Source organism: Platichthys flesus, chromosome 7, assembly GCF_949316205.1.
Source record: "Platichthys flesus chromosome 7, fPlaFle2.1, whole genome shotgun sequence".
In the NCBI taxonomy this organism is placed as follows: domain Eukaryota; kingdom Metazoa; phylum Chordata; class Actinopteri; order Pleuronectiformes; family Pleuronectidae; genus Platichthys; species Platichthys flesus.
The window spans coordinates 23,998,504-24,020,241 of NC_084951.1; the positions used below are offsets into that span (position 1 = coordinate 23,998,504).

At 43.1% G+C, this 21,738-nt stretch overlaps 2 protein-coding genes across 5 annotated transcripts; one reads left to right on the forward strand and one right to left on the reverse strand.

The window, feature by feature from the left end:
• Nucleotides 1-159: 159 nt before the first annotated feature.
• pym1 (PYM homolog 1, exon junction complex associated factor) lies at nucleotides 160-3,694 on the reverse strand. 4 transcript variants are annotated; one of them, XM_062392595.1, is made up of 3 exons: nucleotides 3,387-3,694; nucleotides 2,439-2,520; nucleotides 160-2,173 (listed from the first exon to the last, which is right to left on the reverse strand). In XM_062392595.1, the coding sequence occupies exons 1-3, from the start codon at nucleotides 3,436-3,438 to the stop codon at nucleotides 1,687-1,689; spliced, it is 621 nt and encodes a 206-aa protein (XP_062248579.1). In that variant the 5' UTR covers nucleotides 3,439-3,694; the 3' UTR covers nucleotides 160-1,686. The 4 variants fall into 4 exon arrangements, with proteins under 4 accessions (XP_062248579.1, XP_062248581.1, XP_062248578.1 ...); XM_062392597.1 differs by having other exon boundaries at nucleotides 3,408-3,693; XM_062392594.1 differs by having other exon boundaries at nucleotides 2,439-2,532; nucleotides 3,387-3,693.
• Nucleotides 3,695-5,276: 1,582 nt separating this feature from the next.
• Nucleotides 5,277-21,490, forward strand: spats2 (spermatogenesis associated serine rich 2). The gene is made up of 13 exons (XM_062391730.1): nucleotides 5,277-5,408; nucleotides 8,286-8,553; nucleotides 9,439-9,518; nucleotides 10,189-10,297; nucleotides 10,743-10,792; nucleotides 11,026-11,248; nucleotides 11,911-12,090; nucleotides 12,207-12,342; nucleotides 15,347-15,405; nucleotides 17,481-17,590; nucleotides 17,677-17,779; nucleotides 17,974-18,119; nucleotides 18,206-21,490. The coding sequence occupies exons 2-13, from the start codon at nucleotides 8,529-8,531 to the stop codon at nucleotides 18,581-18,583; spliced, it is 1,599 nt and encodes a 532-aa protein (XP_062247714.1). The 5' UTR covers nucleotides 5,277-5,408; nucleotides 8,286-8,528; the 3' UTR covers nucleotides 18,584-21,490.
• The last annotated feature ends 248 nt before the right edge of the window (nucleotides 21,491-21,738 follow it).

Genomic DNA, 21,738 nt, shown 5'->3' on the forward strand with positions numbered 1-21,738 from the left:
GAGGTCATCCTTCACGTGTTTCCTCGGTTCTGCCTCTCAGGTGCAGCCCCAACCTGAGGATGCGGACAGAATAAAAGCATCTATACTACACACTAATGAGCAGATGGGGTTTATATACTATGATATAATAGCTTGATTAAAGAAAATAAAAACATTTGATTTAAAAAAAACACTCTGTTTATTTTTTAAGTTTGATCAGCACACCCCAAAGTTCTGAAGTCACAGTTTATATGTTTAATGACTCTTTGTAAAAAAACAATTAAGTGTGTTGACGTCATATGTCTAGACTGCAGGTGTAAAACATACATTGTGTACGATTAGTAAGTAGAATCAAATAAGGACACAGTACTAGTTAAAAGGAAACTTCTTTGTTACAACCAGTGTAGAGATTAAATTGATGTTACCAGGTCAGGAAAACTGCTTCATGGGAAATATAGGATCTAGTGTGTTGCGGGTATAAACTCCACAACAGACTAAATACAAGAATGTCTCAGGCTCTGTGCTGCTAATTGAATAGTTCCATTTGAACTGTTCTATTTTTATCAGTTTCTTTCGAGTTCCCAAACTTTATAAAAACACAAGACTAATATGCTGGAGTGCCGCTTTAAAAATGAACCTGACAGGCTACACTGAGGGCAAGAAAATACCTGTTCTACTATTTTACTATCCATTCAATTTTAATGAATTTTTCTGATCTAATATTTAAAAAAAAACTGATCAGAATTGAATAGAATCAGCATTTTCCTAAAATCACTGGACGCAAAGTAGTCCCTAACAAATACTTCTCTCAGTAATGGATGAATACATATTTGGTGCTGTATTGAGAACTTACAGGAGCAGTTCAGAGTCTGTTCATCATTCTAAAGGCTTATTGTGATGTTAACAGTGGGTCACTGGTGTGTTTTAATAACACTCTGTGGTGCAGAGCAACAATCTTCATCAGGCTGCACAGACAATATTTGTAAATGGTTCAAATCATTGCTGGTTTTGGTCTTTTCATGGGATTTGTAGTCAGAGCAAAAAACAAACTCCATCATCAGCCTCAAGTGTGTAACCTGTTTCCAAAATATCCCAGGACATCCAAGGTACAGTTGTAAATTTCCAAATCCCCAGAAATCATGGAATACTAAAACGGAAATGCAGTAAGAGATAAAGGTTTTTACGCAGCTTTTAACTTTAATTAGTGTAATGACTGTATAGACTTTACATTAGTGGCACAACATGAGGCTGTACGGTCATCGACAATAATATTAAAGCAGAAAGGTCAACAAACGAAATCCTCTCAAAAAATGATTTGTTTTCTGTTTTTCTGTTGACGTGACACCTGATGCTGTGAAAGGTACAACATGTAAAAGACAGACATGCACAGAACAATTTACAATGATTTCTTAAAAAGATGTTTATAGCTGATCGGTTACACAATACTGCACTTGTAACAATGCAAGTATACGAGCAGGAGTGGCGATGTTGTTTTGAGGTTTGAAATCTAGAAAACAGGCTCGTCAGTTCGGAGGGTGTCGCTCTCTGCAGGGAGCTGAAACTGTATAATGTCAAAGTTCATGGTGAATATCAAACAGGTAGAATATGTTACATGGAAACTTTCATCACAGAGCTGCAGAGGTCCCTTCCCCTGTGTGTCAGTGTGTAGTTTGTCTGTCCAGTCGCACTCTTCTGTCCTTTATTGCTTCAAGAGTCACGCTCGAGCTGCACTAACTCCTCGCGTAAGGCCTCCAGCCGAGCCAGCTTTTCCAACTGATCCTTTGTCGGTTGCTCTATTTCCCCCGAGTCCACTTTCTGTTGCAGGTCCTCGCCCTGACGCAGCTTCTTCTTCAGGTTTTTGATCTTCTTGGCCTTTTCTGCTGCTGAAGAATCTTCTGCAGGTGAGGCCGAAGCCGGCGCCACCGCCTTTTTTGAAGACTTGCCGCCGTCTGAAATGGAAACATTCTCCACAGCATCGCTCACCGACTCCACGTCCACGTCTCCGTCCGGCTGCTGTTGTTTTCGTTTTTCCTTGCGCTTCATGTTGCGTTTGGCCGTCTTTGAGAGATTGGCTCCATCGCTGTCTGCTCCACCGGGGTTCTTCTGCTGGTTCTGGGGATCCGCCTCGGACGGGCTCATACCAGGCGGCAGGTCGGGTTTGCCCTTGAAAAACTTCACATACTTGTTTTCGTAGCTAAATGAGCAAGACACAAAAACCGAGGTGAGGATCAAAAATGACAAATGTTCCACTTCATGCAAATTGTATTAATCATTTGTAAAGAATATTGTACATTTCTAATCGATAAGAGATTCCTACTTGTTTCAATACCCAACTATTGTTTCCTTGGTGATTAATCTGTCTGTGTCTTTCATTAATTGATCAATCAATCTACTGATCTTATCATTAAGGTTCTGATTAATAATTCACTGTGTGCAACAAAAAGAAGAAATGCACTTACACTGGTACTTCCTCCTGGGGGACATAACCATCCCTCACCCGCCTCGGCTTCCTCCACGTTCCATCAGGTCTCTGAGTGGAAACTATAAATTTCCCTGAAGGAACAGGTACAGCATTAATATATTTACATGAACAGACCTGAATACTTTAAGGACTTTTAATATATTTGGTCAACTGTGGGGTGAATCCTTCAAGTTGTCTTATTGGACTTTTATAACACACGTGACATTGAAACTATAAATCCTCTTTTCTCTTTTTTTCTGGCATAAGTGATTATATCAACAATAAGTATAATTTATGACTATGATGTTAGTACAACACTGATCAGTTATTAATCTTATTCACATCAGGGAAACCGTCTGATGGGAGTTTTGTGTTATGATTCACATACGAATCTTAAATACCTGATCAATAACCTCATTGATCAGCATATAACGTGTTTAAACCACATGTAGGCTGAAGTAAATAAACTTCTCTCTACCCAGACACATGAAAAACTAACTTTTAATCATAATAAACACAAAATGACTGAGTGTGTCTGTGAGTCAAACCTCACGCTGGTTGATTTGATGCTTCAGATCACAACAGTGGCAGCAGAAGAAGCTAATTGACGCTAGCAGCAGGCTAACCGCCATCATGTTACACAGGAAGCTAACGTACCGAATTCAAACAGTTTTTGCAATGAAGCTGCACAAATAAAATCTGTTTCTTTTTAGAAGTGTTTTCATATATATTTTTTTTTTTTGCTCTATTCCCAATCTGCTTGCGCGCGCTAGCCACAAGCTAAGCTACAGGGGGGAAATAGCGTCCCGGGCTACGGTTAGCATGCTAAGCTAGCTGCGGATCTCCGATCTGTGGCTCTGCGGTGGTTCTCCTGTGTTCGCTCCAGATGTTTGTGTTGTTGTGTGTTCGCTCCAGATGTTTGTGTTTTTTCATGGAGACAAGGTACCGGCACATGCAGCGTCCTCACCGGAATCGTCCGTCGCATACGGAGTTGCCATTTTGCTGTCGCTCGCTCCCCGCTCCCCTCAGTCGGACGGTGTCTTCTAACGTCACTTGGACCCCGCGCGGACACGAACTACGGCGGTTTTTAGATGTTTGCGGTTATAAGATGTGTACTCCCTCCATGCGACAGCGGTCATAGCAGAGTCCACATGCGGGGATTCAGGGCGAGGGCAGCGGGAGGGGACGACAGACAACGACCGCTGAAATGTGAGTGTATTAAGCGGCGGGTACAGGTGTGTAAACCAAGCGAACCCTTTTCTTCAACTTCGGAAATGACGACGTGGATCTTGGGTTGCCAGGTCTGGAGCTTCGGCAGATTTTTTAAAAACACAATAACAAAACGAAACTAAATGCAGATTAAGAACAAGAATAAAAAGATTGTCTCTATTAAAAGTAACAACAAAAACTTAAATCTGCCAGGAAATTGCATTTAAATAACTTTAGATTTTTGCCAAAAATAAAGGTATATTGGGATTAGCATCAAAATGCATCAATTTGAAGGTATTTAAACTACATGAATGAATTAGTATAACAACACAGTAAAATAAAAATAATAAAAGGTAAAAAACTGTAATTCAAGCTGGCTATCAAAGTTAGTATAACGTTATGTTACCGAGGAAACGGATTATTGCAGAAAATTGGAAATTTATATACATTTTTCTGTATTTCGAAGTAAATGGGTGTTTGTGAAAAGGATCAGCAGCAACACGACAAATGAACAAGGCAGAGACTTGTACGTGGAACTGTGTTCATTCATAGCAGGACATATTTATATCTGTTTGTGCGTACCTGTGAAAATATCTGTTTCAATTCCTATTTCCGTCTATTGGCATTTAGAAAACCTCAATGTAGATTACTGCGACTCTGTGCTATTACAATCTTTTTTTTTACAATGGTCTGTGATAAATAAAAAGAAACACACTCTCTGGTCAGTTGACTTCAATAAATTGAGGATTCACTCATTTGCAGTCACACTTCAGATCTTGCAGGAATCAAGGGTTTAGTATCTGTGTTTTTTATATTTTATATTTCTAAGTTGGAGAAGTAGAAACCCTCCAAGTGAAAGTTAGTCTTCATTTGAGCTCCAGCTTAAACATATCTAAACGGTTATTTCACTATGTCCTTTTTACAACGATCAAGTCGTGATAAATAAAAGAAACACACTCTCTGGTCATTATTTCTGGGCCATGGAAATAGACACCACACAGTTTTTTCACCGTACTCGGATCATTGTCGATTTCTCTCTTGTGTTGATTTATTGTCTTGAAATGCTCTATGCGCCTCAGGATTTTCCTCTAGGGACAAATATGAATTTGAATAATCAATAATCATGCCTGAGACAACAAGACACTACAATCTAATCAACGGCGCCTACAGGTGATAACAAACGTCATTTTAATTGGGATTCAATGTGTGTAATAACTTTATTTGTATAGCACTCATCTAAAAAAGTACTTGACAAAATCAATTAAAAAACGAAAGTCATATACAACTCAATAAATTCTACCTGTGTGTGTGTGTCTGGGTGTGTGTGCAAAATGGACTGTAAACTCACAAACAAGGCACCGGAGAAGGACAACAATGGACTTCAGGGCTGAAAACACAGTGTAGATGAAGTCGTATTTGAATGTCGGGGCTTCTGGACACTTGGTTGACACCACAGGAGCAGCATGGAGGCCTGTTAGGTTATATTCATGTACAATTTACTTCAGTTGATTTAGATCTGAGACTCCAGAAGAAGAGATGGTCCCCACCCACCTCCATCAGGGGTGAACTCTCCCTTTAAAGCGGAGGAGGGCGGAGGAGGAGACGGGGGTTGGAGGATTGGTCGAGTCCAACCTGGCAACCCGGGGGGAGTCTGGTGGCAGAAAACCTCGCCAGCAGCGGAGTCTCGGTTCCAGATCGACCGACGACAGGAGCTGCGCCGCGTCCCCGAGCTGCGGATCACTTCTCCGGCCCAAGACAAGTACGTGTTCCATCCGCTTTACCTCCGCAGGCACCGAACCAACACCCTGCGTGCTGGTTGTTTACGTGATTTAACCCCAGGAGCTGGGGGATGTTAGCATGACAGCAGAGGGTTGGATGTGAAGCGCTCTGTTAGCTGCGTGCTAGCTGGGGCTCAACCAAACAAAAAAAACTAAAGCGTCTTTCTTGTGTTGCGTTAAATCCCGGTTCATGGGGATGTTGGTTCTGTTCTCATCGCCCGCTGCTCATCAGTGCGACGCAGCGACGCTCGGTGATGTTAGCAAGCTAGCGTCCGCCGCAGCCGGGGAGGGGGGGGGGACTCGAACCACCCCCCCAACAAAAAATACAAAACAGCTCTGAAGTGACGCAGGGAGGAAACACACAAATGAACAATTCACCCACAACATGTTGTCAAGAGGGAAGTTTTCACCCTTTTTTACCGCGTTGATGCGAATTCTCTTCCCGAGTGAGCGACGCGAAGTTGCCTCGGAACTTGTGCAGGACGCTGCAGGAGATAAAGCAACGGTTGTTAATTTCTGAGATTTGAGGGGGTAAGAAGAAAGTGTGTTGTCCGGACATGCATGTGTGTGTGTTTGTGTGTCTTTTATGCAGACGTGTTGCAGGAAAATCTGGAGGCTGGTGTGAGTGATGCAGCTGCAGGGGCGTAGGTAGAGAAGCTGTGGGACTGTCTTCATGCTGCTGCAGGAATCTCCATCTGATTATCCGTCTACCTGCTTTACTTAAAACATGTTAAAACATATGAACTATTTAAAACCCATATTAAGAAATGCACCAAGTGCATTTGAGTACAAAGTGGTTCTTCTCCATCAGGAGGGTGAATTGGTTTTCCAGTCGGGATTAGAGAATATTCCCGGTTTAATCTCAGCTAAAACCTTTTTCTGCAATAATAATAAAACTTTATTTATATAGCACTTTTCAAGCACAAATTTAGAAAGTGCTGAACAAACATGAGAACAAATGTAGGCACACAAAGGCATAAGAAATCAAGGAAAAAATTCATATTGTATAAATTACTCATTAAACAAGATTTAAAAGTGGACAACGAGGTAAATGGTTTGATTCCCAGTGGAAGGCTCTTCCATAGTTGTGGAGCCTTCACTGAAACCGGTCGACCGCCCCTCGGTTTCACACCCTTACCCTGGAAACCGAAAGCAACAGTTCATCTGCAGTTGTGCGTTTGTGTGCGTGTGGCGCGTCCATCCATATCTCTAAGTTGAAATGCGTCACTCGCATCCTCCTTGTCTCCACTGGTCAACGTCTCCACTTCTAAACCCCCCTCAGCTTGTGCACCTGGCTCTCTTGAAGACTCGAGCACCTTCCCTCTTGATAAACACTACGAACGCCGGTGTTTGCGTGACTGGCTGCTGCAGTGTCACTTGTTGACTGTGCATATGTGACTCTGACGTGTGTGTGTGTGAAGGTGTGGTGCCAGCGTGGTGCCAGCCGGACTCTGTGACATGTGAAGTCCTAATCAGCAGGGCGTGGGTTTGCTCAACTTCTAAGTTTCCTTTTCTAGAGAAGCAGGGTCCGAAAGTGAAATCCTCCAGAAGGAAACAGCTGGGCCGTAAAAAGACAGATTACTGAACTCCTTGCGCAGGCATTTTTTTCCCTTGTTAAAGGTCTGAATAGAGCAGACAGGGATGTTTGAGTGTCTGACGTGCCGGCACAGTGTTGATGGCATTGTTTGCAAAACACACAAGGTTGTTATAGAGACGTGCAATAGTTAGTTTGACTAATTAAAAAGCATTTAAATGTCAAAATACCTTTTTGATCACAGGGATTATTTGCATTTCAGAACAGGCAGGTTTTGTTTGGAGAGTAGAGGCCGTACAGATTATCATTCATACCTTCACTTCATCGCCTTCAGACGACCACAACTCTTTTCACCTGCCGTAATAAATCGTCTCTGGACCGCCACGTGTCCCAAGAAGAACTCTGCAGCTGGACAGTTGTCAAGGTCCCACACGTCTTCTGACATCTTATTATTCTTACGCTGGCTTCCTGTCAAAATTGGAATTAATTTGAAGCTACTGGTTTTCAGGTTTTCATGCTCCTGCTCACATCACTGACCTCTGACCAGTGCTTACTGCTCGTCCCACGTATCCCTTTTAAAACTAAAGCTACTGTTATAAGGAATTATTTTCCTAATGACAACTTAAACTTTGTCTCAACATGTGCATTATAGTGTTTTAATAAACTCCTTTGTGCATGGTCTAGTCAGCTTCCTCAATAGCTACTTCAACGTTTCATTTCCACAAATAGACAAATAGTTTGTCCATAAGATGAAACCACATGTCAGGGTTACAGCGAGTCCAAAGGCACAGGGTCAAAGATTTGTGTTTCTCATTTATAATGGCGAGACAATTCCTCGCTCATCTGTGGCATCGGTTTGTGCTGCTGGAAAATCCAAAATACTTGTGGTAATCTTTGATCATCCCCGATTTGTCAAATATTTAGATTTACATTTGTAATCCTTCCAGTCACAGAGATAAGTATCCTGAGTCGCCCTCAGGAAATTAGCGTCACTCCTGCAGAGAAAAGGGAAATACCCTTCAAAGATGTGTTGCTCTATAGCCCAACTAACTCCCCCCCCCCCCCCCAACTTAATTCATCGCTCCTGCCAAGGGAAATATTAACTGCAGATTTCTCCGCGGATGCTCCGCCAGACCGACAATCATTTATTGAAAACTGTTTTTCATTCATATTCTAAAGTTATTTATTTGCAGTCACATTTCCACATATTGCAGAACTCGAGGTTTAGTTTCTGTGTTTTTTTTGCTTCATACAACTTGTTGGAGAAGTTAACATGAAACTATTTTTGAACTCTAGTTCTTCTTTTGTCAATTTAACCCCCAAGGTCTAGATCATTCTGGTGAAGAAGCAAAAAGAGAACCACAGTTTTTCTTCTTCATGGTGGAGGACTGATCTGGACCTGCTGCCAGTTGTGACCCCCCCACTGGCGTCTCAACGGAGAAACTGTCGAAGAGAAAGTTACCACACGTGGAGTCTTCGTCTGAGCAACAGCTTAAACACGCAGTTATCTTACAATCTGGACGAAAGTTAAACCAAGCATCTCTTTCACACACGTCTTTGCAACAACATGGCAAAGAAAAACAGCCAGAAGGGTACGTACTTGTCTTTGTGAACTTTTTAAAAGCTAAATAGAAAATCTGTATTTAATGTTTTGTGTTCATTTATTGTAGTAAAGCAAACTGAGAATTTGTATTTTGTGTTTTTATGGCTCCAGCATTCAGTGTAAGAACTTCCCACATTCAATTTATTTAGCAAGTGAATGTGCACATGTCTGATGTCACATATAGGAGTAGTCCCAAATTTCAGACTGTGGCGTAAGAGACAGCAAAACAAATATGAGCCGTGGACATTCACAGTGACTCTAACCCACTTCCACACGCAGGGAGAAAACCTTTACAAGGGTTCAGCAGTGTTTTTTTATTTCTGTGTCATCTATAAATGGCCGTAGATTAGCTGTGGAGTTTGCCCAGACTCTTCTCACTCAGCTGTTTCTCGAACGGCCCAGTTGTTACTATGCCTGTGGTGGAAGGAGCCCTGAGGTTTGTTCCTCTTGAGAATGTCTTTCTGGAGAACTTCAGTGGATATGAATCATTGAAATGAGATGCAGGTTCCAGACTCTTCTTTTCTTTCTTTTGTTCCTTTTGTTTTTCCACAACTGCTCGCTGCTTTTGCAAGAAGCTAACGTTGCTGTGCTTAAAAACCGTAGGAAGTGTTCCCTCCGCCTACAGGCCACAGTGATTGTTTGTTGAATTCAGATTACATCCACAGGAAACAAATCTAATCTGTCTCCAATTTATTAAAGACAGTCTGTGGGGTTTCTTCTTGTTCATGTGGATAAACTTGACTCTCTCTCAGAAATTCCTTGAAGGTGTTTGGAGGTTGTTTTGTTTTGCAAATGATTTGCCGAAGTGGTTTTGCAAATAAAATTCCACACCCAAACAGAAAATGGAGATAAGCGTTTATAATTTGTTTTCCAGATACTTCGGGGGTGGTGTTCGACACGCGCTCGAAGATGGTCATGTCCCAGGGAGGCACGGCGGAGAGAATGAAGGAGAAGGTGAGAAGCGGAGAGAGACTGCAGTTTTCTCCACCTGTCAGTCAGAGCTGCAGTTGAAATATTAAACTGTGCACACAAGGCTTAGAGCTCTTGTTGGCTCTTGGATAATTCTTGTCTCAATGGGAGTTGACAGATCAGCTGAAATGTTGCTGACACGTGCAGTTGCTCGGCTCTTTAGATAACTTGTAAAAAAAGAAATGATTTTGCCCGAGCTGTATCCTTGAGGAGTCTCGTGACGGGTCACCCTGTCCTCCTAAAAGCTGCTAATCTATGATGTAACAATTTACGGTCAATGTGACACCACAGGGTTTTGGTTTTACTGTGGTGTTGTAATATTGTCATGGCCGCAGGCTATTTCGATTTTGTTGTGTAATGTCTTTGATTGCAAAGAAGTAATATCTCAAGTGCGCACACAGTTGTTAATTTTAAATATTTGCGCCGGGGCTGCGAGTGTGTTTGCTAGAATAATACTCTTAAGACATTTGTATTTACACATTTGTAATGAATGAACAAGACTCAGAGTTAAGTGCTGTATCGTGTAGCAAAGCGTAATTAGGCTGGTAAATACCTTGGGTGTGAATTGACAGTAAATGTTGTGTCACCTTGAGAATATTTATGGTCTTGACAATGGTTTCTCTTATGCTTTGTGCCTTTGTGTTGTTTTTTACAGATCAGCGCTGTCAGAGCAGTCGTCCCCAACAAAAGCAACAATGAGATCGTGCTGGTGTTGCAGCATTTCGAGAACTGCGTGGACAAAGCTGTGCAGGCTTTCATAGAAGGTAACGAAGACGTCCGAGCTTGACCTGCAGGCCGGGAAGTGATCGCAGCTCAAAGCGTCTTTTATATGCTCGTATTACATAATGCCTACTTCAACAGATACTCAGATTGTGTAACACGTTGTTAGTTAACTTCATTTACCGAGCTGCCGTCCTGGCACGCTTCCCACATTACTTGGTCTTCACCTTCGGGACACTGTCACGCATTCCGATGCTTTGAATTCAGAAGCTGAGCGTCACACACACACATACCTTTTGGTTTGACAGGTTTAATAATAGAACAGGAAGGTTGGACGTCACGCTGCACGTCACGCTGCTTTGTTTAACTTTCGTTGTGTGTAATTGTCTAAACACCGCCTCTGGGCATTCTACTTATAAGATTATCGCCTTGTAAATCTATTATATGTCACTTTGCAACTTCGTCTTTCTTGTTTGCGTTTTGCTTTAGGAAGCGCAGTGGAGATCCTGAAAGAGTGGAATGTCACCGGCAAGAAGAAGGTAGGAACCCGAACGCCCACATCTCCAATGTTGACTTGTTTAATTCACACATTTCTGTCGCCAGTAGTTCCTAACCTTCACAGCCGGCTCATTTCAAACTGTTTGTTTGGCAACGCAAACAATGTTATGGTTCAAATGTCAACAAGTTCAAGGCAGTGAGCCGATGAGGAAACAGATAAGGAACAAAGTGAACAGGAAACAAAGGAACCTGACACTGATATTTCCCTGTCTAGCCCAAGAAGAAGAAGAAGCCCAAGCCTCAGCCCGAGGCCTCGGCAGAGCCCGCTCCCCCGGAGGCGCTGTCGGCCGGGGAGGGAAAGGATGAGATGAACGGGTTTCACGCCAACGGCTCGGTGGTGGACGGAGAGTCACTCGATTCTCTGAGTGAACAGTTGGACTCGGCCTCCCTCGACGCAGCAGAGCTTGACTCTGAACCCGCCACGTCTGAAACAACTGGTAATGATGGCTCTTCAGACAAAACGTGATAGACGATGAGGGAGAGAGAGACCAGGGCGGAGACCATTCTCAAGTAGTTGCTCAGCTCATTTTTGTGCCTGATGCCGGTGACAGGTGTGTCCGGAGCCGACGTGTTTTTGTCTGTTTGACCCATTCTCCTGCAAATGATACCTCAGAAACACTTCGAGGGAATTTCCCCACGTTTGGTACAGAGGTTCTTTTGTACTCAGCGGTGCAGGGATCAGAACCTGGTGGTCAAAGGTCCTGTGTACTGTAAAAAAAAACGCGGTTTTGGCCATAACCCAAGAATTAGTGTACTTATGACAAAACAAAACCTTCCCATAAACCTCTAATAAGATTATGTATTAGAGTGATGACATTTTGTTAAGCGATAGGTCAAAGGTCAGCGTCAATGTGACATCGTAATATTCTGCAAAAAAACTGTGAATCTACTTTTTAACAGAAAAGCCTTCACAGCCTTTGTGCTTCTTAAACAAGATACTTTGATGCTTCTCATGATGTCAGACAGAACTTAAATAAGAAGTCATAATTTGATGTTAAATTTATTTATGAGATCTTAAGGAATGACTCATCAATTTTTCTGGCATAAACTTGTGTGAGGAGAAGTTTCTAATCCTCATTTATTTTCCGTGTTCTCACAGGTGCAGAGGCAGAAAGTCAAGATAGAGCCGAGAGTCCCGTGTCTCCACAAGAAGGGCGAAACCATCAGGCTCCCAGAGGCAACAAGGCCCGGCGCCGGCCCGGCCCAAATTCACATCCCCCCACTTCCTCATTAGGAGCCATCACTGATGAACAAGGGTCACAAGCAGTCAAGAAGATCGGTTAGATAACTACAACTCTTGAATTATCTTTCCCCTGAATTTACTTTGTAGTAGGAATTTGGTAGAAAATACATCACGTGTCTCTAACGCCCCCCCCCCCCCCCCCCCCCTCTCAGCTTCCACCATCGACCGCTCTGTGAAGGACCTGCAGCGATGCACCGCCTCACTGACTCGCTACAGGATGGTGGTGAAGGACGAGATGGACTCGTCCATCAAGAGAATGAAGCAGACGTTTGCCGAGCTCCAGAGCTGGTATGTGTCCTTTCTTCTAAAGCTGCAGCTGAATCCTGAGGTGATCTGAGAACAGTCCAGTGAGAACCTCCTTCAGGAACGTGTGAACCAAACCTGCCTCTCAGCCTGAACAGCTTCTTAGGACAATTGTTGCCATTCTGAGTCGGACATTTTTATTCCAACTAATTAAAACATGAGTCACAGAACAGTAGAGACAAAGGACACGTGAGGATTCTGTGGCTTCCTTTACGAGTTCTAAAAGGCGTTGTTATATTTCAATGGGTCACATTCTTATTTGCATGATCCTCACGGTTCTTCAGCGACAGTGGAATGGCTGACAGATGAAAGGGACTTTCAACGCCCAGAGTAGTTCTTCCTGCTCCACAGTTATTGTTTAGAAATATTTTTGCGTGGTTCAAGTTGCTTTTCACGACAGTGATGTGGGCGTGGCTGCATTTTTCTATGTTTTTCTGTAGCATCAGTGAGTCAAAGGGCAGTTTCTTACCTTTGGCCCCCTGGACGATGAACATTGCATAATAGGAAAAATGACTGTTTCTATATGTTCAACCTCACTTTGCCTTTGTGCTGCCTCTGGTGGGATCAGCTCATTGATAAAGACTAACTAGAAACAAGACCGACTCTATTGTAAATTGCAAACATTAATACCAAACTAAAGACTTTATCATCCTGGGTCATTACTCAGAGCTGGTCTTTAATCCGTGGATGAATTATTTTATGTATAAATGTATTGGCTGTTCATGTTTAACTGGCTATATCTATTGATATATTCTACATTAATGAAGTCATTCTGAAATTGATTTATTTATTCAGAAAGATATAATAAAATCAGTAAATCCTTGTTAGAATGAGAGTATCAGGTATATTAGTATTAGCGTATACTAATACCAGGACGTCTGCAGTCAGATTTTATCTATTCCTTTTATATATATATATATATACTTAAGTGTTCATGGGTTGTGCTGTAGTTTTCATAAAGAACACCTTCACTATTGTTTCTGAAAAGCTGAAACATGATGCAGCAGTTTCCAGTCGATATTCTGAGCTGAATGGGAGATCCGTTTAACTCCTCTCCTCCACTGGTCTGTACGAGCTGAGCACTTTGTCAGTTTAACACGTATAAAAGACAGATTGTTCTGTTAGTGTTCAGCAACTCACGCTCCCATGATGCTCCTGCTGAGCGTCTGGGGCTCAGACTCACTTTGCGATGAATTGGAACAGAAGTATATTCACACTTATCACAGAAAAAGAACAGAAAGTCTCAGTATTTTCACATTTCAGCTTTTTGGAAAGATAACGTGCACAACACAACCCACCTGTGACCTACAACCAGCAGAGAGTTAGCTACACAATGAGTAGATGACATCAGAATGTGCTTTACGTGCACCCCCCTCAAGCAGCCTCATAGTATCAAATGAAAGATTCAACGTTTTCATGGGTGTAGCCTAATTCACGCCACTGGAATCCGGCCAGCTGTCAAAATACTGTTGTGGGTATCTTCTTTTCAGAGGCTTCATGTGCTGCGAGGCAGAGATCATGACAGCAAAGAGCTCAGCAGGTGGAACAATGTGTTGACCCCCTGCCCCTCAGGAGCAGCACAGGGCTGTGTCAGTATCAAGTTGTCTGAAGATGTCCCTGGTTTCAATCTGTTCCTATTATAGACACGTTTGACGGTTGTGTAATAACAACCCTGCCACCATTTCCTTCCTTTCATTTCCACTTTTTACACTCCTGGAACTTTGCATATTCATGTAGTTAAATCACAAAAGCGAGGAGAGGAAAGGAAACACAGGAGTCGCATGAATGCGTTCAAGGCTTCAACAGACGTGCTGCTCATTCCTGTTGAAGGAGGACAGGGCGTATGTGTTTCCCAACCGCATTCTGGTTCTGTAGCAGAAGATTCAACAGCCAATCAAACCATGTTCATACCAAAGAGGAGGCAGCAGGCGAACCTAGTGTCCAAAATGCCAAATTGTCTTTTTAGAAAATGATCCAAAAAAGTGTCTAAACTCCTCAAATCTGCGTTGAGACTCTGATGGGATCCAACAGGCTGTTTGTTCCACTGAGGTCTGTGGAGTCAGGAAACAAAGTTCACTGAGTCTCATCAGGATGTACAGTGTTCATTCTGGAGAGCAGAGTGATGAATAAAACAAATCCTGCCTCATTTACATCAACGTTCGCTTGTAGGAAGTCTCTTCCACTGCCAACACATGATATTGTTAAAGCGGCAGCTGTGCCTGCGCGGTGTCGTCTGTGTTCGATCCCCGGTGCTGAACAGTACAAGCAAACTGTGGCCCCACGTTGATCCATAGCTCCAGTGGTCAGAAAGTCCACAGGGTACATTACAGTGGACTTGGATCTGAAACGAGCAGGAAGTAATGGAACAGTTTGTTCAAATGTACTTTGTCCCTCCAGGTTTTTTTTTGCCTCAGTTACATCAGCAGTTCATCGTAGAGACAAGAAGGGAAATGGAAACTGAACTGGATTTTTTGTTTAGAGAGACAACCCAATACAAATATATCAACTGGTATTTGACAATGATTCCTAAGATGAAGTTTTCAAACACTTATGAAAAAGAAATGTAATTGAGGCTTGATATTTTAACCATAAACTTCATTATAGATAAGAAGAAAACGCAGATAACTTGAATTAAGAAAGATATTTTTTTTTATATAGAATATAAACATGAATGCATCTTCTCTGCTCCGTTTACTTTTTGTGGTTTTCATACCTGCAAACAAACGCGTATCACAGCATCAGGACAACAACCACTTCTCAGGTTATCAAAAATTGTACGCAGCTGTATTATTTATGTTGTGTTATTTTGTTGTCACTCACTGGGATGAGACGTTCAGCTGCTTCAAAGTGAATATGCAGCTGCCTCTTGGTCTATTTAATGTTACTGAAGCTGCCCTGTCATCTCAGTGTGAAGTCAGCGAGAACAATAGTGTTTTTTCTTCAACAGAGTAAATTCACCCTCTTCTCTTCTCTTCTTCTTTTTCCCCAGTTTAATGGACAGAGAAGTGACGCTGCTCTCAGAAATGGATAAAGTGAAAGCAGATGCCAGTAAGTACTGTGTTTTCCAGCATTTAGACCAAAGCTTGACACATACCACCCAGAAGCCACTGGTGTTGTTCTCATAAAGTGTTCACCTGACTCAAGGGCCCAGAAACTCTGACCTGAATCTAGTCCCAGTTTCTTCTAACATGCAGTGGAGCCCTGAGGGTCTTGATATACCTAGAGCATACTTGTGTGTGTGTGTGTGTGTGTTTGTGTGTAACATGACAGAGCAGGAGTGCATACTTGTACAAGTAGGCCATTCTCTCTGCTTCTGTCCTCCCAGTGTCGAGTGTTGTGTGTTCCAGGCCTGGAAAAAGTGAATAGTGTCAGGTATCGAGGGAGACTCAATGGCGTCTTTGTGCTAGGTGTGTGGGGAGTCGAGAGGAAAGAGAAGAAATCCGAAAGCTTCCACGTTACAAAAGCCCGATTTCCTCAGAATGTTAACTTTCGTTTATCTGCTCCCTGTGTTTCATTTCTTCAAACTGACTCCTGAAACTCCTCAACTGTCCTGAAGGAGCAGTGTGTTCACTGATAAACACACAGATTTATTATTACAGAACACAGCCAAGACGCAGCTGATACTCACAATTCTTACAGAGACACAAACTGGATCCACGTGCTTGTGACCCAGCGCCCAACTCTGTTTTTTCCGAAAAGGTTTTTTGTTCAAGTCTTTCCAAAAAAGATGAATTTATAATGTAAAACAGAGAAAAACAATCACAGCATCTGAGAAGTTGCAACCAGAAAACATCTGAACATTGTTGCTTGAGAATAAAAAGCGGTTGATGTGATGACAGTTCTCATATTTGCAGCTCAGCCACAAGATCAGGAAAAAAGCATCAAACATGGAGACGTCATGATTCCCCCGGGGGGTTGTTTTCTCTTCCAGATCAGAAGGCAGCACAGCAACAAGACGTGTTGTGTTTCCATGAGACACAGACAGACACACACACACAGTCCTTGAACTTACTGTATAGATACTGTACATAGATAAACGATCCTTGGGTCAAAGAGTTCAGGTCTGTTTGCGAAAGGAAAACATTTCAAACATGTGAGGAAGAGTGTTCAGTGTGTAATGATTGTGTGTCTGTGACGTGTGGGATCTCGATGTGAAAAGCGTTTTATCTTCGAACCGTGTTGACCTATAGATGCTGAGTCAGCTGCACTTTGTTCGTCTCATTTCAGAATAGCCTTGAATACTCAGAGGGAAACTGGTCTTACTGGGACTGAGAGGAATGTTTCTGTCAAGCCTCGAAAAGTTAATTTATTATCCTGTTAGTTGATTGACATTCCAATTAATAATAATAATGAATTGAAGACACTTGCCTCAAAGTCTCAACTTCCAGCTTCTCAGATCTGAGGGTTCGTTTTTATTTATCTCAAACTGAGAATCTTGGGGTTTTCAAAAATAACGGTCAATTCCCTTTTTATCAATCAATCAATCAAATTTTATTTGTATAGCCCATATTCACAAATTACAATTCATCTCATAGGGCTTTAACAGGGTGTGACATCCTCTGTCCTTAACCCTCAGCAAGAGTAAGGAAAAACTACAAAAAACCCTTTTAACAGGGTAAAAATATGTAGAAACCTCAGAGAAAGCCACATGTGAGGGATCCCTCTCCCAGGACGGACAGAAGTGCAATAGATGCCACGTGCAGGAGAACATCATCAATAATCAAAGTCTCTAGCAGCATTGATGAAGCACAGTCCATGCTCAGCAACCATCTAGACCACGATCCACCATCCAGACCAGACGCCACTTCAGTCCTCAGTCCCCGTCCACCGCCGCCCACCAGGAGGACCCATCACAAGCCACCACTGCGGTCCTGGTCCACCGCCCGCGCCCAATGAATTCATTGATCAACAGAATAATCTTATTGTGCCAGTCTTCAGCAGGAGGTTCTCAGGGAGACAGAGTTGTGCAGCTGTAGAATGAAATAGATATTCCACATTTTCAGCTACATCTTGCTCCTAATTGGACTGAATCTGTTGAGTTCTTGTCGAACTTTCAAACTGGAAAAATAAATAAAAGGAGCTTGACGTCAGTTAAAGATCATTTCTCTGTTTCTGTGCTCCAGTGGTGATTCTGAACGCTCGGCAGAAGAAAGCCGAGCAGCTCCGACGGCTGACGGACAAGTCGGCGTCCATGTCCGAGGAGCAGCTGACCGAGCTGCGCGCAGACATCAAGGTAAGAACATAAAAACTTAAAACACCTGCTGAATCTTTGCGAGTGCTTGATATGATACAGTGAACATGTATTTTGTGTCTTTGCAGCACTTTGTGAGTGAACGTAAATACGACGAGGACCTCGGGAAAGCAGTGAGATTTACGTTTGATCTGGAGCCGCTGAAGACGAGCATCACTGGGTTCGGATCAGGTACAGAATCCGGTTTCTCTCCTTCATCACCAACACGACGTCACAGAATACCACTTCAAACACTGCAGCTGATTGGTTGCATCTCTAATGTCACACGTCTACATTCAGAGCTGGAAATTCACTGAACCAGTCGATCCTGCTTCATTAATCCAGTCTTGTGTGGTCTAACGAGTGGTTTGTTGTGTCTGTTCCAGTTTATCATCCACGTACAGGATACTCAGCCCGGTCCCGCTGTAGCTCCACGTCCTCTTCAGTCGCCAGCCCGAGTCTCCAGGAAACTCCGCCTCCTCCTCCCACCCAGAGCCCCCCCAGTGAACACCGCCCCCCACCAAACAAACAGGTCGGTGGCACCAGTCCTGATATGTCATGTTTGAGACGTCAATCCCTTTTAGATCCTGACTGATTTTCTTTCTTATTCTCCTCCAGATTTTCCAGGGCAACAGGCGCACTTTCCAGGGCCAAGGGTTCCACTCGGGTGGCCAGCGGTATAACGGCGGCTCTTACCAGGAGAGGAACGCTGCTCGCGCTAACCACCGCTACCAGAGCGATGGAGCTCATCCTGCACAGCGCGCCACCAACTCGAGGGCTCCGTCCAATCCCTCCCATCCTTCTCGTCCCTCAAATCCCTCCAATCCCTCCCGTCCCTCCAATCCCTCCCGTCCCTCTAATCCATCCCAACCCTCCCATTCCTCCAATCCCCCCCGTCCTTCCAATCCCTCCAATCCCTCCCAGTCCTCCCATAACCCAGACCCATCGTCTCACAACGGGCTGCCACAGAGGCCTCCGCGGACGCACTGCCCTTGACATTTGGAAATCCTGGTCCCGATCAAACACCCCCGCCCCCCCCAGCCCGATTAACCCCTGCACTCTCCTCCCTGTAACGCCCCCCATCCCCCCCCCCCCCATCCCCGACACCCCGCACACACACACCCTACTAACTCCTCTCAATGAAGAATAGAACACAAGTTTACATACTTCCATCAGTCGAGCTGTAGTGCCACCGCTCCTCATCAGTCCACTCATCCCTCAAACTTGAAACGCTCTCTCGCTGTCGCTCTTTCTCTCTTTCTTTCTCTCTTCTTCTCTCATCCTGGTTTAGGTAGCCGCTTCTATCTTTAGCCCGTTTGAGAGATCTCATCGCGGCGCTATCGACAGACTCTTGTTCTTCATCTTCTTGCTTCCGAGCCGCCTGCCAGAGAGCGACAGGATCATCTGCAGCGATTTGTGCTCCATTGAAGTCGAGCTCGTAGAACTATTTCTGTGGCGGCATTACACCTCCACAATTTGTTTTTTTCCTCGTCTCCCAGAAACATTTCAAAGGCTTCACTGTGGAACTCGTCGTAGAAGTGCAAAAGTAGTTCTAGCGTGAACAGGGGTCCGGGGAGTAGACCTGCGATCAACACTACAGACTATTGTTAATCTCTTTAAGGTAAAAGACAAAATACCAGAGAACATATCAAACTGTAATCCAGAGCTTTTCTTACGGCTGCTATCAACCTGAGGGAGTTTGTTAACGCTGTGAACTCTCAAAGGAAAAGTTCCTGACAACTTGACTTGAAATGAGCTCATTTGCTTTGTGGCCGAGCGTCAGCGTACAAACACGAGAGGCATCGATGTTCTTTGAGTGTGAAGCTGCAGCTAATCAGCTCATCTTAGTGTAAAGAACAGAAAGCTCATGTTAGCTCGTTACCTTTTGTAGAACTATGTCAGAGCAAATGTTTAAAAAGCTAAAAACAAAGGAATCTGTCCTCACGCTGTTTCATACTCCTCCACGTGTCCCAGGTGGCTTTTCATCCAGTTTGTTCTTAGTTCATATGTTTTGTTAAATGCACACTAATGGCATTTTTCTGATGCGCTTTGCCTTTGGTCACAGAGCCACCTGACGTTTTCTTTTTACCAATGTCTGCTCCACGACGGCTCTTTCAACATCCTAAAGGAGAGCAACCTGCCAGAGCGTCTCTGCCTCTTTTTCTATCCTCACTTGATCTCTCGTCCAATCAGAAGGTTGTTATCGACTTCGCAGATCTCTTTTTTTCTTTTTCTATTGCTTCCGATTTGTCGCCCTAAGGCTGTGGACAGGGTTCATCTCTTCGTTGCTGGTGAATACCTCAGTGGTGATGACCTGTTATCAGAGGTGTCCACGCAGCGGGACTCTGACTGAGAGACGGGAACCACCGGTGTCTCGAGGGAAACTCCCCCTCACGTTAAAGCTGCATTTCCTTCATGCGTCGTCTTCCCTCAACGCATGAAGACGAGAGGGACGTTTTGAAGGAAACATTTATTTTATTTTGTTGAAAGGAATTAATTTAGTTTTCTCTCCCGATTTGTGTTTCTTAATCAGGTTTTCTGATCATAGGGTTTTTTTTGTTTTTTAAAAAGAAAGATTATGTTCATGAGTATTTTTTGGAGAAATTAGTTCTCAGTTGTTTTTCGCGGCTTTCGGTAAATTTGTGCTGTAACAGTTTGACTTGAAGGAATTTAAAAGGAATTGGGAAATACGCTTTTTTTACTTTGTTATCTAGAGACGATAAAAAGAAAAACTCCTGGACAAGGAGTGAAGTTTATACTTTGTTTTCTGAAGGGAAACGTTCATGGATGAAGAATAAACTTCTGGATCATCCAGGATCATCTCGTCCAAACTGGGTTGAGAGGCAGAAGGAAACTGGAGTTTAAGTGGGAAACGACAATCAGTTTAATGGTCTATTTTCAAATTGCTTTAGACCTCAGGCCAGATGAATGTGTTCCTCTACGGAGACTTGAAACCAATTTATTATCAACACATTAGTCGACATGTGAAAAACTAAACAAATATTCACATTTCAGAAGCTGGAACAAGTCAACTAAAAGAGGAATCAATCATCAGAATAGATGCTGATAAATAGTTTCTGTCTACAAATGAATCAGTTAATCATTTCAGCTTCAGTTCAGTTTCTACCTGGAGGTCAACAAGCGATTTGCCGCCGGCTCCGGTTGATCCAGCGCTGGGTTAGAAGGTGAAAAAGTGTATTTCCTGAGAAGTTGAACTCCTTTTAAATTTCTTTCTGAGACTTTAATTGACTGAAGTTGTTGGACATTCTACAACGAAGCTGGACCAGTTCCTCTGCAGACCGACAGTTCAGCTTCTACTCCAGAGAATCTGCTGGACGCGTTCAGAGACGTTTAGTTTCCTCGTCTGGGGTTTTTGTCCGTCTCGCTTTAACCACTTTTCGTTGTCTCACATTCCAGAACAGTAGGAAAATTAGTTTATCGCCAAAGAAATAATCACATCCCGTTTTTTAAGAAAATAAGAGAAAGAAAAAAGTTGCTGCCTTTTTGTTTTGCTTGTAAACATTTCCAAAGGGGTAAAGCTCCAACACTTCTTTCTGTTTCCTCCTGCTTTACTTTCTGATTCCTTACTGTATATACATATATGTAGCTATATAATTTTGTGCTCCCATAGGGCATTCTGTATGTGATATTCATATTAGGCATAATGGAGGTTCAAACATCTAGTCCATTCATTCTTCCAGTAGAGCCTGTGTCCTCCAGACGATTTCTCTGAGACAACTATAAACTCAAGTGCCTTTTTCTCGTCTCCCACCGATCCATCGATGTCCCCTCCACCAGAGTATGGACCAAAGACATCAGCCGTCCCCTACACCCCCCCTCTCTCTCTCCTTCTCACTGAATGGCACACTTTTCATTTACTACGAATAAACCGTTTGCAATACTGACCGTGTATGTTTGGAGTTTTTTGTTGTGGTTTCACTCGTCTGTTTGTCAGTAATGTCACAAAAAGTACACAATGGGTTCCACTGAACTTGGTGGAAATTTTAATATAAATTGATAAACTTTCAGGAATATTTTTTCACTTAGGCATTGAGAGATAGGGCTTTTTAATTTTTTGTTCATTACCCGAGAAATAATTCTTGAGAAACTTCTGACTCCGATTTCAAACAACAAATCTGAATCTAGTGGAT

Bases quoted from the DNA above. Each gene is read 5' to 3' on its own strand.
- pym1 (XM_062392594.1), bottom strand. From the start codon at position 3,438: ATGGCAACTCCGTATGCGACGGACGATTCCGGTGAGGACGCTGCATGT. The intron at 2,533-3,386 runs GTACCTTGTCTC...CTGTTCCTTCAG, and splicing joins TGAGGACGCTGCATGTGCCG to GGAAATTTATAGTTTCCACT. The intron at 2,174-2,438 runs GTAAGTGCATTT...TTGCTCATTTAG, and splicing joins CCCCAGGAGGAAGTACCAGT to CTACGAAAACAAGTATGTGA.
- spats2 (XM_062391730.1), top strand. From the start codon at position 8,529: ATGGCAAAGAAAAACAGCCAGAAGG. The intron at 10,793-11,025 runs GTAGGAACCCGA...TTCCCTGTCTAG, and splicing joins ATGTCACCGGCAAGAAGAAG to CCCAAGAAGAAGAAGAAGCC. The intron at 12,343-15,346 runs GTATGTGTCCTT...CTTTTTCCCCAG, and splicing joins TTTGCCGAGCTCCAGAGCTG to TTTAATGGACAGAGAAGTGA.